Source organism: Monodelphis domestica, chromosome X (assembly GCF_027887165.1).
Source record: "Monodelphis domestica isolate mMonDom1 chromosome X, mMonDom1.pri, whole genome shotgun sequence".
Classification (NCBI taxonomy): domain Eukaryota; kingdom Metazoa; phylum Chordata; class Mammalia; order Didelphimorphia; family Didelphidae; genus Monodelphis; species Monodelphis domestica.
Window position 1 is genome coordinate 57,636,263 of NC_077235.1, and position 15,444 is coordinate 57,651,706.

Genomic DNA, 15,444 nt, shown 5'->3' on the forward strand with positions numbered 1-15,444 from the left:
AACCTTTAAGAACTCAGGTCTTCCTGACTCTGGGCTTGATTCTCTTAGCTATGAGAAAGATCGGCTTTGTGACCCTGAGCAGATTACATAACCTTTCAATATGCCAAGCACATTTAAAACTTTTCTTTTAAAATATAAACTCTTTAACATTCTAAGTTACAGAGCAGTTGTAGGTCTGCTTGCATAAAAGAAGTTTCCTCACGTAGAGCACTGTATGCTGATGAAATTGCTGGTCTAGATCAGGAAAGGGGTCCTTATAGCTCTGATAGTCCATAATTCTGCGTTCTTGGCAGTGCTCATAAAGAATGATTATAATAACTAACCCTGTATTTCTATAGCACTTCACAGTTCACATTCGGTTTTCCCCCAATGACCTTGAGAGAAAGGTAGTATGGTACCCTCTTTTACAGAGGAGATCATATGACTTGGTCATAGTCACATTTATCAAAGGAAAGATGCAAATGAAGGCTTCTTTATCCCAAGTTATCCAGTGCCTTTCCCGTTATACCACACTGTACTTCATCTTGGCACACTAGTACTGAACATACCCAAGATTCTCAGTCTTGCAGACATGGCGCTGGTCAAGGTGGCATCCCAAAGTCTTCCTGCACCTGAAATTGTCAATGGTGCCATCATTCCTGGTCATCATTCTGCTCCATGGAGATTAGAGGAGCAGGAAATAATTGGCCAGCCATGGGATAGAGAAAATCTCAAGTTAGGATACACTTGTCAAAGTAATCATCCCTAAAGTTCTGGTTCCATGCTAGGTTCTTCCTGATCCTTTCCCTTTTCTCTAGCACATCTGGTAAAAGACTGCAATTCTGCCAATTTCAGGATTGATCCCACACACACACACACACTTTTTGCCATAAAACAGAACTGAAAAGCTGGAAATTTGATGTCAGGCAAAAAGTGTGCTTTCTTGGAGGGGAGCAGAACAGAGAGAGAAGGAAAGACATTCCTTCATTCCCCTGATTTTAATGGCCATCACATGCCTCTAGGCTCTCCCTGACCCAGCTTGGTTTTAATGGTCATCTTTGCATTGCCTCAGTTTAGTTTTGAGGTGTTTTCTGCCTCTCCAAATTCCTTGCACTGCATAGTACTTAATCCTTATTTTTTTCCTGTTTTTTCCTCTCCCTAACTCTTCTAGGCTGGAAATACAGTGAAAAAATCATAGATGTGAGCACACTGCAGATTAGCATAAGAGCTTTGAGCAGCTTCATTTCTGACCTGGGCCAACTCCCTGCAGCTTAGGCAGCATGAGGGTCCCCTGTATGAAAGGCAGACTTGGTGTTGGCATCAGACTCTACGGGTGCCAAACACAGGGAAACCAATCAAAAAAACCATTTAATATCAATAATATGGAAATAGGTCTTGATCAACTACACATGTAAAACCCAGTGGAATTGCACATCAGCTACAGGAGGGATATGGGAGGAAGGGAGGGAAAGAACATGAATCTTGTAACCATGGAAAAATATTCTAAATTAACTAATTAAATAAAAATTTCCCCCAAAAAAACATTTAAGTAGCTACCATGTGCCAGGCACTGTACTAAATAACAGGGATGCAAAAAGAGGTCAAAGACAGATTCTGCCCTCAAGTTGCTGACAATCTAATGGGGGAGACAACACATAAACAAATATGTACAAACAGACAATCTACAGGATAAATAGGGAATTAAAAAGGGGGAAAACACTAGAATTTAAGGGGATTTAGGGAAGGTTTTCTGGAGGAGAGAGGATTTTAGTTGGTACTTAAAGAAAGTAGCCCTCAGATAACTTCCTAGCTGTATGACCCTCGACAAGTCACTTAACTCTAATTGCCTAACCCTTGCCACTCTTTTATCATAGCATTGATACTAAGATAGAAGGAAAAGTGAATTTTAAAAAAATAATAAAGGAAGTAAGGAAGACAGTAAGCAAAGAAGAGGAAGGATAATGTTCCTGGAATGGTGAACAGTCAGAGAAAAAGCCCTGACCTGAGCTATGGAGTGTCTTGTTTGTGAAACAGCTCCCAGATCAGCTTAGCTGCACTACAGTTCCCATCTTCCAAGCTCAAGGGATCTACCAGCTTCTGCCTCCTGGGTTTAGAGGCCTATACTCCTTGGCCCTTGTTTTCCCATTTAACAAGTACATTCCTTTCCCAAGATCCTTACTTTTCGCTTTTAGGCTACAGAATTAATTGCCTTTTTCTACCTCTCCATGTCAGTTATTCTCATTTGAAAAATATTCCTACCAGTTGTTCAGACAGAATCTCTTTGTGTGCACTTCATCAGAAATGGAATTATAGTTCCAGAAATCCTCTTCAAATGATTTTCATCCATTTCTTCTTGAACAACTATGGCGTATCAGCCTGTAACCCTGAAAGTGAAAACTTGTTACATTTCTGCCATATTGTGTCATTAGCCTGTTTAAGAAATCATTTGTTGTCAACTACTTTCAAGTAAATAATGAACTTGGGAACCAAAAATAATTGAAATACCTACATTGTGCTATAGCCTGATTAGAAGCTAAAAATAAAACTTTTAGAGATCATTATTTACTTATAGTTTCTCTCTGACACTCTCTAATGGAAGTTGCAGCATCTCCATTAGTACATGGGGGAACAAACCAGCAATTATCTCCTTCGATGTTTCAAGGCTCAAAATGCATAATGGTGTTGTCTTTATGACCACCATGAAGAGTCTTTAAGTGAGATAGGGAAAGTTGTTCTGTTCAACTCTGTATTTATTACGGAGAGGGAGGGATGGTTTGTTTTGCTTTTCTCAAAGGAATCAGGGGAGGTAAGAGAGATAGAAGGCCAACTTTTGATGATTGAGAAAAATAAAATTTACGTTTTAAGACACGTCTTTAATTGCTCATTGAGAGCACGTACATAACTTCAGAGCTCTGGGAGTGCCATTGTCCCTGGGAAAGCAGGTAGGCGACAGAAATGCCTCCTATGCCCTAAGCTCTACGTGTATGTGTGCCTGTGCGCACATCTCTGTGTGTGTGATGTCTTGTGTTCTCTCATGCCTTGCCTTGCAGAAATACTAGACTGCTCTATGATTTCATGAATATAGGAAACTGTTGGATAAGAAAACTCCATCAGTGAGTATAGCTCGGCATCTTCTTTGTAACTTAAAGTCTCATAGCCTAGAGCACTGAGAAATTAAGTGACTTGGTCAGGATCACACATCCCGAATGTATCAAAAGCAGGACTTGACCCTGGGTCATCATGACCCAAAGTTCAGTGCTCTATTCGTTATGTCTCAGTGCTTCTCAGCTGCAATTTAATAGCATATGCTCCCATTCTCAGATGAATGACTTATTTGACTGATGACTTCTCTTGCCATTAACTAGTCCAAATTCTCTTAAATCCCTTCCTTTTCCATCCATTCATATCTCCTCAAACCCAAACTCTCCTATTCCTTTACTGCAGTAAATTTAAGTGAATTTCTGCCCTCTTCAAATTTATCTCATTAATCGCACCTGGATCCTCATAACTTCCTGGCATTCCTTTTATTTTTCCCTGGCTGACTATTTTGCTCCCCACAGCAAGACTTCCAAACTTTTTCTTCTGTTCTCAGTTGCCGCTTTGGGCATGACTACTTGTTCCCCTCTCCATCTCTGCAGAGCACCTCAATTTTACTGAGAAAATCAAGATCATCTGACATGAGGACCCTCATCTTCCCTATTCCATCCTTCGAAACCTCTCTTCCTATTCCTCTTATCGGGGACATAGGGGGGAGACCTTCCTGAGCCTCTATTCACATCCCCTCTCATTTCCTCTGTAAGCTTGTCCCTTTAATACACACACACACACACCTTCAGTCTCCTTATTTACTGGCTTCTTCCTTACCACCTACAAACATGCTCATCAGGTGACCTTGTTATTGCCTTATGTCTCTTCTTCCTTTCACAGTCAGACTCCCAGAAAAGCTTTCTCTCCTATTACCCTGCACTTCTTGACCCCTTTTAATCTGGCTTCTATCATTCTACTGAAATTGCTCACTAGAAGGTTACCAATGTTCTTTATTTTTAAACCCTTACCTTCCATCTTAGAATCAATAACTGTAGATTAGTTCCAAGGCAGAAAAGTGGTTAAGAGCTAGGCAGCAGGGCTTAAGTAACTTGCTCAGGGTCATACACATACAGAGTTAGGAGGTGTCTGAGGTCAGATTTGAACCCAGGACCACCCATCTTTGGGTCTGACTCTCAATATGCTCAGCTACCTAAACTGCCAACTGCCCCCTTCACTTATTGTATTCCTCCTGGTGAATGTAGCACATTGAATGAATGAGGAAAGAGCACATACTTTGGTTTTGCCTTTGACTCCTTCCTTAGTAGTAATTGTCAAACTGAATTTAGAGATGTTAGTATGTCCAAATATGCCTTGCTTGTTCATCCTGGCCCATTATGGTTGCATCAATTTACTGTTCCCTTTGGAAAACTGGGTACTAATTTTAATGTTATTCCTGTTTTCTAAGTTTCCCTAATAGGGACCACCAGTAGGTTGAAAACAGAAGCTTATATGCAGATGTACTCAATACCTTGGTAATTATCAATGGATATTAACTAGGACTACATCGTGTAAGCATGCACACACGAAATCTCTCTTGCCCCCAAGACAAGCATTTCTTCCCTACAAGGAAATAGCTATAACTTCCAGCTAATGGTGGACATTCCAAGGAACCAAAGGCCCACAAATGATGGGAGAGAAAATACCATCACTAGCAGTAACAAGTCTTTGTCATTGTGTTTTACAAGCATTAATTAATGTAAATATATCTTTACAGTAGTCAAGGGAGGTGCTTAAGTAGGAATATTCCCATATTTTGAATGAATCAATAAACATGCAGACTCACCAAGAGACAAATGACTAGTTCCTGACTTGTAGTAATCATTTCAAACTGGAAGAATGGCCTGACCTTTTAATTAGTCTGTACTACTTAGGAATTTTGAAAATTCCCTTCTGGAGCTACTTAAAGTACTATTTCAATAGAAAAATGAATACCTGCCATTATCTGGAAAAACAAAATCATGGGGCCCCTTTAGTAGATATAACATGCCAAAATTGACCTTCAGTGAGTCCCTCTTTGGAAAATGGGATCTTAAGCTTTTGTACTTTGAAGTGGATCATTGCATTGAACAGAGTAGTCAAGTCTTGCACAGTTGATCATCATCACAACATTGCTGTTACTGTGCAGTGTTCTCCGGGTTCTTCTCATTTCAGTGTGCATCAGTTCATATAGGTATTGTCATGTTTTTCCAAAACCACATCCCTCATCATTTCTCATAACACAATAGTATTACATCACAATCATATGGCCCCACTTGTTCAGTCATTCCCCAATTAATGAGCATCCCCTCAATTTCCAATTCTTTGTCACCACAGAAAAAGTGTTAGAAATGTTTTCATATGTATATGTATGTATTTTTCTTTGGTCTCTTTGGGATATATAGACCTAGTAGTGGTATTTACTGGGTCAAAGAGTACATGCACAGTTTCTTGGTGCTTTCGGTATAGATGTGCTCTTCTTGACCCTATCACAAGCACTTCTCTCCGCCCCAGAACCGCCACTACTTATGGGTGTTAGTTGCCAGTCAGCATCAGCTCAACCTGGCGCCAATAAAGGGTCCATTGTAATCTCTTTCTAGCTAGTTAACAATCCCTTTAGCATCTCTGACCCGAGAGCTCCCAAAGCTGTTGCAGTTACCTCCAAGGCCCACCTCTGGTGCTCCTTGAATATTCAGCTTGAACTGAATATTCTGTGGACATTCTAAACTCAATATCTTCAAATCTAAACTTGTTATCCTTTTCCAGAACCTTCTTTATTCCCAAATTTTACTATCACTCTCAACACCACCATCTTCATAGTCCCTCTAGCTTGCAACCTAGGTATTACACTATACTTCTCACTCTCTTTCATTACCCTCTGCTGTATCCAATCATTTGCCAAGTCCTCTCAGTTCTACCTCCTCTGATACTACCACCAGCCTTGGGCAGATCATCATCTCTTTTTATGTCTAGACTATTGCAGTAGCCTTTTGGTTGCTTTCCCTGCCTTAAAGCTTTCCCCATGCCACTCCATCCTCTACTCAACTGTCAGAATAATCATTCCTAAAGTGCAGGTCTAATCATGTGACCTTCTTAATAAATTCCAGTGGGTCCCTTTCATTTCAAAAAACAAATATAAAATCATCTGTTTGACTTTTTAAATCCCTTCACAACCTGGCAATCTCTTGCCTTTCCAGTCTTCTTCTACCTTACTCACCCATCACATACTGTGAAATTGTATGACCCTGGCCTCCTTGCTATTTCATGACTAAGATATTACATTTCTGGACTCTGGATGTTTTTACTGGTCCTTCCTGGACCTCTCCTCCTCCCTTTTTCTGTTTTCTAGTTCCTTTGGCTTCTTTTGATTCTCAACTAGTCCCACCTTCTGCATAAGGTCTTCTTGATCACTCTTAATGTTGGTGTCTTCCCTTTGTCAATCATCTCCAATTTATCCTGTCCTTAGTTTGTCTGTATGTCAGTGTTTCCATGTGGCCCCTTCCCTCACACCCTCTATTAGATTGGGAGCTCCTTAAGAGCAGGAACTCTTTTGCCTCTTCTTTGTATCCTGAGTACTTAGCTTAAGTGCTCAATAAATGCTTGTTGGATGACCAGGACCCAAGGCAGATCTTAGGCGTATACTCAAAATAGGTATGATATGAATGATGATCTAGTAAAGGACGTTGGGAAGAAGCATATAGGTAAGCGGAGGGACTAAGCACAAAGACTAGCATTCTTTCTGAATAAAATTAACCTATAGGCTTGTCCGTTTGGCTATCTGAAACATGTTTAGATGTAAAATCTGAGGAAATACACTTACAAAGCTTATATGTCAGTTCATTTGGGGGATTTCAATCTTTAAGTGGCTCATGTTCAAGTAAATTATGTGAATGTGACCTTTCCATTGTGAAACAGAATTTCCTTTCCAATTTCTCTGTAAGTATGTTGCCATCGGGGCATTTGCATTCGTGCCATTACCCCATTCTCTCTTGTCTTTCTCTTCAGCACATAAATATATGGTTATCAGATAGATTCTTAAGTGAATGCCTATAACTGGGAACCCTGTGGTATTGATGTTGGGAGGCTCCCGACACTAAACACTAATGTATTTTTCATTAGCCTTTTAATGGTGGGAAAACTCATTTCCCAAAGAAGGGATCAAATTACTCAATTTGGGAGGAAACAGGTGTACTCCTTGTCTTTTTCACCAGAGGAGCAAAGAATAAAACTTCAAGTTATTCTAATTTCCTAAGGGACAGATGTATTTTTTCAGTGTTCAATCCAGCATTGAGAAAGTTCTTTTCAGAGAAAATATTTGCTGGTATGAGATGTAGCCTCTATACTTTATAAATGGGAAACCAAAAATGTACCATGCAAACTGGTAATCAAAATGACTGTGTTGGTGCATTTCTACTGGTAGCTTATATCTTACTGTTCACTTTTCTGGAAAGAGAAGTTCCTTGATTCTTAGTAAAGCTGTGTACCAGTAAATGAGGTAATCCCAGAAAGGTCACCTACATCACTGAAAGCGAAGTTGGGGAGGGCCACGGCCGTGACAGTTTCATCTGATCTTCAGATGGTGGTCATATTTCCTTTGAATGCATTCCTTTCTCTATCTATCCCTGCATGTAGGTCTCTAAAAAATATGACTGGTTAGTCCATTAGATGCCATTTGTGTTCTCATCGGGGATATAGTTCTCAACCGTTCAGCCTGCTCTATCTTCATCTGCCCCTTCTCAACCCTGGGCCCCAATATAACTGTCTTGAGTCATGAAATAATATTTCTCTCAACCAATACATGACTTTAACTTAGGCTTAGAATCTGGAAAATTATCACTATTGACACTGTGTCACTTATAGCAGAAGACAGAGCTGTCTCAACAACTTAGAGGATCCTGATGTATCCTAGTTAGGTTCTGAGTTTTCATGGCACCTAACTAGTTATGGATTCTGTAGTAAATATAAATTTTGTTTTCAGCATCTCCTACCTAAAGCTGGTAGGTCTAAGTGTCTTGTGCTGATATACATGGATACCAGTATAACATGTGGACTACTCATCAGTAAGAAACTGGTTCATCCATTTTCCCAGTCTATGTCCTTCTATATTATTCCGAAGACAGCATTACTATTACAGTTGTATTTCAAGTAAGCAAACCTTCTATTTGGTTACACCCTCAGTTGCTGATGCTTTATTGAATAAATCTCAAGACTTCTCTTACCTATATAAGGCAGGTAAGGAAGGGACTCTGGAATCCCAACTTATCAGGGCAGGAAAGAATTGCCTAGGAACACTGATGAGTTAAGTGATTTGTGGATGATCACACAGCCAATATGTTTCAGAGGTAGAACTTGAACCCAGGTCTCCATGATTCTGAGTCAGGTTCTCCATACACTAGACTTCTGTGTGTGCGTGTGAGTATACTTAAATGTATACAGATATGCTCACACTAATATGCCCAACCACTTGCACGTCTTATTCTGGGTAGTATATATATTCAATCCACTTTGTTTTTCTTGTGTAGATGTTTACAATTCTCCCCTTTGCATTTCCATAGATTTTATTAAAGCAGCTTTCTAGTATTCTGAGGCATATTGCAATTAGTATAATGTCATTGGCAAATGGTCTTAGAGAACCATGAAAGTGAGAGGGAATTGCTTTGTATACTTGTACACTTTGCCTGTTGTTGACACTTAGCTGTTCATTGCACAGGGTCACATCTGTTGATATAGCTGTCATAGTCTTCCATAATTTTAGTGTATGCAAGGGAGACACTTGGACAGGAACCAAATAAAGACTTTTAAAAAATCACTGGAAAATAGATGCAATTAAATCTTCAGTTTGCTATACCTCATAGTCTATTGTTTGACCACAGAGATATATTCATAGGATCCCAGCTCTAAAACTGGAAGGCACATCAGTGGTCATCTAGTTTAACACCTTCATTTTAGAAAGGAGAAAATTAAGGCCCAGGAAGGAAAACGGACTTGTCCCAAGTTCACAGCTGATAAGCCAGGAGCACAACTCAAACTAGGTCCCTTGTCTCTGGAGCCAGTATTCTTTCTACTACATCATGCTGCATCTGGGTGTTTAAGAGTTCTTGGAGTAAGGAGACCTGGGTTCACCTCTTGGCCAGCCTGGCTCTCAATCCACTGAGCCACCTTGCTGTCCCCTTAAAATTAAAAGGAAAAAACTGCTGATTCCAATTTAACTTAAGGAGAAAAGAGAAGAGAGAAAAAGTGTTTCATACTCACCTGTTCTAGCAGCTGTGTCTTTAAGCTGAGTTACCTGTTAAAAGGGACTGACTGAATAAGGAGGAAGTAGAGTAGAAAATTCAGGAAATTTTTTGTTTTTGAGGGGACTCGTTAAGGCTTCGTGGTCAGGCAAACTGTTAAGATTAAAATTTTAGTTTCTCTGCTAAAAGTATTATATTTTTAGAGGTTTATTAGAGATTAAGAAATAAAGAAAATACAAAATAAGAAAGCACGTGCAACCTACATTTTGCCGACTAGGTAGAGAGCCGCCTGTCCCTCCAAGTGGAAGCCGAGAGCCCCAAAGTAGGCAGAGAGTCAGCTTAAATACAATTTGTGACCTTGCACTCAGGTGAGATTCAGGGAGATTAGAGGGCACTCTGGGAACTAGCAAGGACTTCTGGGGATTGAAGTCCGGGATTCAAATCTCCATTTTTATATTGCATAGAAAATATTCAGTTTAAAGAGAATAGTATGAACAAAGACATACCGATAGGCACAAAGTTGTATATGGAGGAGAGTAAGTCATGCAGCCTGACTTGGATGGGATGAGAAATAATGAAATGACTTTGAAGTCATATTGTTTCTGTATCTCATTGATCAGATTAAGATAGATTTAGATCAGTACCCTAGCTCCACCAAGCACAATCACTCTACCCTCTGTGTTGGTTAGTTGGTTAGCTTAGTCCCCGACCATTTATGACTTTGGGTATGTTTCCTTTGCTTTTATTGTCTCCTTCTGTGTTTGTACCTTGCTCTTTGTCTCCTTGAAATTCTTTAGAATTAGGTGCTTTTTTGGTTCATTTTTTCTATCTAATTATAGGTAGGCTTAGGGGGATGATGTGATGGTCTGAGGGCTGAGAGCTCCTAGAGCCCCCTCCCCCTGCTGATTCAGTTGACCCTCAAAATTATGATAGCTTAAAGACTTGCTTCAGGCTTGGACATAAGCTTTTGATCTCACTCTGATCTTGATCAGGTCAAGGGCTAGTCAAATTCTAGCCTCAGGCTTAGTCTCAAGGTTTGGGTTTTACTGTGCACGGGAGTACTATGTACTCCAATCAGGCACAACTTTGTTGTCCTGTCCTGTGCTGAGCTTAAGGCAAAAAGATCTGTACTTAATACTTAGTGCTATCATCCACCCCAAAGTGTGAATTAAGCCCTTGTCCCAAGCCAAGACTAGAATTTCCAGGGCTGGGGCTCAGGACTTCTCCAACTGATTTGAAATTTCAAGGGATATGAGTTGGCTTGTACCTCTATTTGCTCAGGCAGAGTCTCAAGATCTGGATGTTGGCTCAGACATAGGTTCCCAACCTCAGACAGAAGATGTGGGGTGGCTTGTTCTTGGCTCGCTCTTCCCTCACCCCAATGCCCCAGATGTTCTTTGCTTACCTTTAGGGTTTTTGCTTTCTTGAAAGTTGTCTCACTCTGTCTCCTTGTTGGTTCTTTCCCTCCTGTATTTGTTTTGTGTTGATATTTTAATCTTGGTTGGGGAGGATTCTTATGGTGGCACAGAGCTGCTGAGGATTACTCTGCCATCTTGGCTCCACCCCCAGCACTCCCAAGACCATTTAGCTCAACTGGTGCATCTGGGGACCACATGAAGCATCTTGATTCATTGTTTTCCACTATCACAAATAAGGCTCAAATTATAAATAGGCAGTATTAGTGATGAAGAGACATCCAGTAAAAGTGTGAATGAATTGGTGTCTCAACTGTACTATGGGTAGGTGGGTGGTACAGTGGATAGAGTGCTGGACTTGGAGTCAAGAAGATTCATCTTGCTGAGTTCAGATTGAGCCTCAGATACTTACTAGTCATGTGACCCTGGGCAAGTCACCTCACCCTGTTTACCTTTGTTTCTTCATCTATAAAATAAGCTAGAGAAGGAAATGGCAAACCACTCCAGTATCCAAATCATGAAGAGCCAGAAACAACTGAAAAATGATTAAATGACCCGCCCCACTATAGGTATATATTACTTGGTGTACAAATTCTTTTGTACATCATTTTGAAAATTCTTTTCCCAAGTATTTATGTAGCTTTCTATTTAAATGAAGCTCTTAGTAAAGTAGATGCTCTGCCTTCGACCATTTTAATTTTTGTCTCTGTTCCAGATTGGGGATTTGTTGAAAGTAAAGAATGACAGTATTAAATTAAGAGCTCTAAGCACCTGCCCTAATGAGTCAGTTACATCATTGTCTCATATGAAGACTGAATTAGGAGCTAAGGCTTAGTTCTTTCCAGGAGTGTTTTGGTAAATGTTCAACAACCAACTCTCAAAAAAACAATGTACAATACGATATTCTTTGATGTTCAGTCTTCAGTATTAACATTTTCTTCATCACTTGGAGTCTCAACAATCAACAGAACAATAAATCAAGCCCTGATTTGTAACATTTGCTAATTTCTAAAGTTAAATTCGCACACTGAAAACTCAACAGTTAGCTCCAGGGAGCCAGTATGGGCTGGCTGATTTCCATATGGTTTTAACATTTAAGTTCCAGCTCAATTTTTATTGAATTGGATTGAAGAAAATGAAAAAAAGTATTTTTTTCTGATTGCCCAATGCCAGATGGGCCTTAGTAGTTTGCTTGACACAGAGAGCCTCTAGTAATGTTGCTTTTGTTTTTTAAGTTGTGTTCGACTCTTCATGACCCCATTTGGGATTTTCTTGACAAAGATACTGGAGTAGTTTGCCATTTCCTTCTCCAGCTCATTTGATAGATGAGGAAACTAGGGCAAACTAGATTAAGTGACTTGCCCAGGGTCACACAGCTAGTAGGTGTCTAAAATTGATTTTGAACTCAGTTCCTCCTTACTCCATGGCCAGCACTCTATTGCATCACTTAGCTGCCCATCTGACAAGTTACCCCTTGTCACTTCTCCTAGTCATTTAGGAGGTGAGAAAGAGGCAGTTTTTCATCTTGCTTCAAAGTTTATACAGATAATGCCACAATTACATGAATCACTATCTGTTAGGGTTGTCTTGTGGAAGAGAGGCAGGATGCTGGCTAAGTAGTGATTTCTTTTCAAAGATATTTAATTGGGATATTTCTCATGGATCAAATTTCAGTGTACCACCTGCCAGGAAAAATAGTGAAAAAATCCCAGTCAAAGGCCTCAGCAGAAATTGGGAGATGGCTAGTCACAAATGTATCTACCCTCTATTGACAGTTAGAAAAACTGCTTCCCAATGCCTGTATCACTAACATGGCCTGAACCTGGCTTAAGAGAAAATGAGGGATCACTTTTTATTGGCAGAAATGAGCAGAAGATCTCTCTACCAGCTTTTTGGATGTTTGTTCCTCTTTGAGTGTATAGTAATGGGGGCCTGAGGAGACCACAGGCCCAAAACAGGGTGTGAGGTTATCTTCAGGCTCCCGACTGAGATCAACCTGTCTTCTGTGAGGAAGGAGGCAGAAGGTAGCCTTTTAGATTTTATTTGGAGCCCCCAGTGATCTCCCCGCAATCTTTTTGTTCCCTTTCATTGATGTTCTCCAAAGTTAAGAGTTTTGCTTCTGTCTATAAATTGCTGTCTTGCTCATGACTTATTTGTTCAGTAGCAGAAATGATGACAAATTGTGTGAGGCTGCCTCATAGACTTTTTAACTACTATAACTTTGAAGAATTTACAATTTAATGCAAGTGTGAATGTTTTGCATTACATTTCATAAGCATAGAACATGTGCTTTCTTGTGAGTTAAGGGAACATTTTTAACAGATAGAACTTAAAAACCTATTCCCGTGACAGATCGCATTGTTCTAAAACGCCAGTAAAACTCATGTGTGGTGGAAGAGTAATCTTCTCTTTTCTGTTTACTTTTCTCCTCTGCAGACATGCCGAATAGCCCACACAACCAGTTTACCTTCAGACCCCTCCCACCACCGCCACCACCTCCACATGCATGTACCTGTGCCAGGAAGCCACCTCCCACAGCGGACTCTCTCCAGAGGAGGTCAATGACTACTCGAAGCCAACCCAGCCCTGCAGCACCGACTCCTCCAACCAGTACCCAGGATTCTGTGCATCTGCACAACAGTTGGGTCTTGAATAGCAACATACCGTTGGAGACAAGGTACAGGAGAAATGGGTCCCATCAAACTTCAGCTCTACCTGGAGATTCTGGTTTTGAGAAAATAGCACAAAACAAAAAAAATGTGAGGTGGTAGTGAGGGAAGAAAGGAATTACCCAACCAAGCCATCTTTGGAGAATCATATGAAATTGTCATAGGAAATTAGGAAATCAACATGCAAGGAGAATTATAAAATATCTGCCATAGAATTGTTTGCTAAAGCAAACCCTTTCTGCATTTTAAATTGGCTTCAATAGCCATAAAATGCTTCACCACACCCAAAGAGTCCAGCAAAATACACTTCTATTTCATCTGAATTGAACTCTGCCCTTAGAGATATGTGTAAAGTCTTGACTATGGAATGACTAAAGTTATTTTCGTGGGTTAGGTTTTAGGTTTAACTTTCAGAAGCCTTGGTCACTCCTCAAAACTCGATTCTGTGATTATTGTCTGTTACCATTAAGTATCAGTCAGTGTCTCAGTCACGTGGTCCAAACAAACAACAAGGCTTAAAAGCAAAAGCAGACTTCTTGGTTTTATGTTTAAATTAGCACGGAACAATCACATTACATTTGCCTTTTAATTCCTCCAGCAAACCATTTCTAAACACGTCTACTAGGGAAATATCCAGATGTTCCCTTCTTCCTGTGAATAATAACTGTCATCTATTTAGTGGTTTAATGTTGGTAAAATTCTGTATGTACTTGATCTCATTTGGTCCTTACAACTACCATGTGAGATGGGTATTATTACAATTAACCCCATGTTTTAGAGGAAGGGCCTTGCCCAAAGTCACAAAGTAAGTACTCAAGGTAGAAATTTGAACCCAGGTCTCTTAAGACTCCAGCTTCTTCCCTATTTTCCCCTATACCACACTCTTACTACACCCCTTCCTCCCCCAAAATAGACATGCAGTTATTAGAATCCTTTGTCCCCAGTGTCACTTCTGATCAACTTTGTTGTGAATTTGACCAAAAGTGGAGAGCTACTGAAATAGTCACTTTCTCTTTGGATACCTCTTAAATTCAGTGATGAGCTGACCATTGGAGAAATATGCCTAATTCTTAGTATGTTTGTGAATGCAAAAAGCTGGTCTTGAAGTAGAAATAATTCTCTTGGCCCTAATACATTGAAAGTGGCTTTATCTGGCTCTTGGCCAGTCGGGAAGTTCGGGGAAATGAACCTATGGTACAGATGAAGGAATAATAAGTGTTTGTTAAACTCTAATGTGCTTAATATTCTGCTAAGCACTGGGGATGCACAGATAAAAGGGAAAACCATTCTGTCCTCATGGAACTAATAAGGAATTCCCATAAGGAAGTCCAGACATATAAAGGTGTGGTGACCAGCACAAGGTTGTTATTTGGCATGAGAAATCACTAGAGTGGCAAGTTGAACAATCCAGCAGTCTGACATGGTACTGTTCATTTCATTATGGTTAGGAGCAAGAGGTAGAATAGGGGAAGATGTGGAGACCAGAGTAAAGCTGAGTACTTGAAAGCCTTGAAAACTTTTGGTCTAGAAACCAACACAAATGGTAGAGATTAGCAAATAAAATTATCTTACTCTCCCTAGGATTAATGATGGACTTTCTAGAGGACTCTTAAGACTATATTATTCTAATTACTGATTCATGAAAAAGTAGAGAGAGGGATACTAGCTTTCAGCCTCAGGGGGCCTTCACAGACTGATCATTTTCTTCCCAGTGACTCACTTTTAAGTTACGGGAAGGGAATGATTGAGGACTTGTGGATTTAGGGATTACTCAGGCTTTACATGCATTTTCCCATTTGACTTTAGATAGTAGACTACTGAGATTTCTATTCCCATTTTACAGATGACAAAACTGAAGCTTGTAGAGGGGAAGCATTCTGTCTCCATGGTCACATAGCTAGCAAGTGGTAGAACTGGTATTTAAAGCTTGATTTTATGAAGCCTGCCTGTTCCAGTTGGGGGTGGGGGGAGGCTACCCATTTTATGGTTAAGTAATATTTCATTTTTTAAGTTATTTATTTTTAAGTATTTTCCCATGGTTACATGGTTACATGATTCATGTTCTCTCCCTCCCCTCTTCCTTCA

At 40.0% G+C, this 15,444-nt stretch overlaps 1 protein-coding gene across 6 annotated transcripts in view; it reads left to right on the top strand.

Annotated features, from left to right (window-relative positions):
* Window positions 1-15,444, top strand: part of TENM1 (teneurin transmembrane protein 1) — an 864,097-nt gene that overhangs the window by 532,559 nt on the left and 316,094 nt on the right. For all 6 annotated transcript variants that reach the window (XM_056808890.1, XM_056808889.1, XM_056808891.1 and 3 more), the window contains exon 5: window positions 13,127-13,367. In XM_056808890.1, coding sequence (XP_056664868.1) covers window positions 13,127-13,367 — 241 coding nt within the window. The remainder of the gene's footprint in view (window positions 1-13,126; window positions 13,368-15,444) is intronic.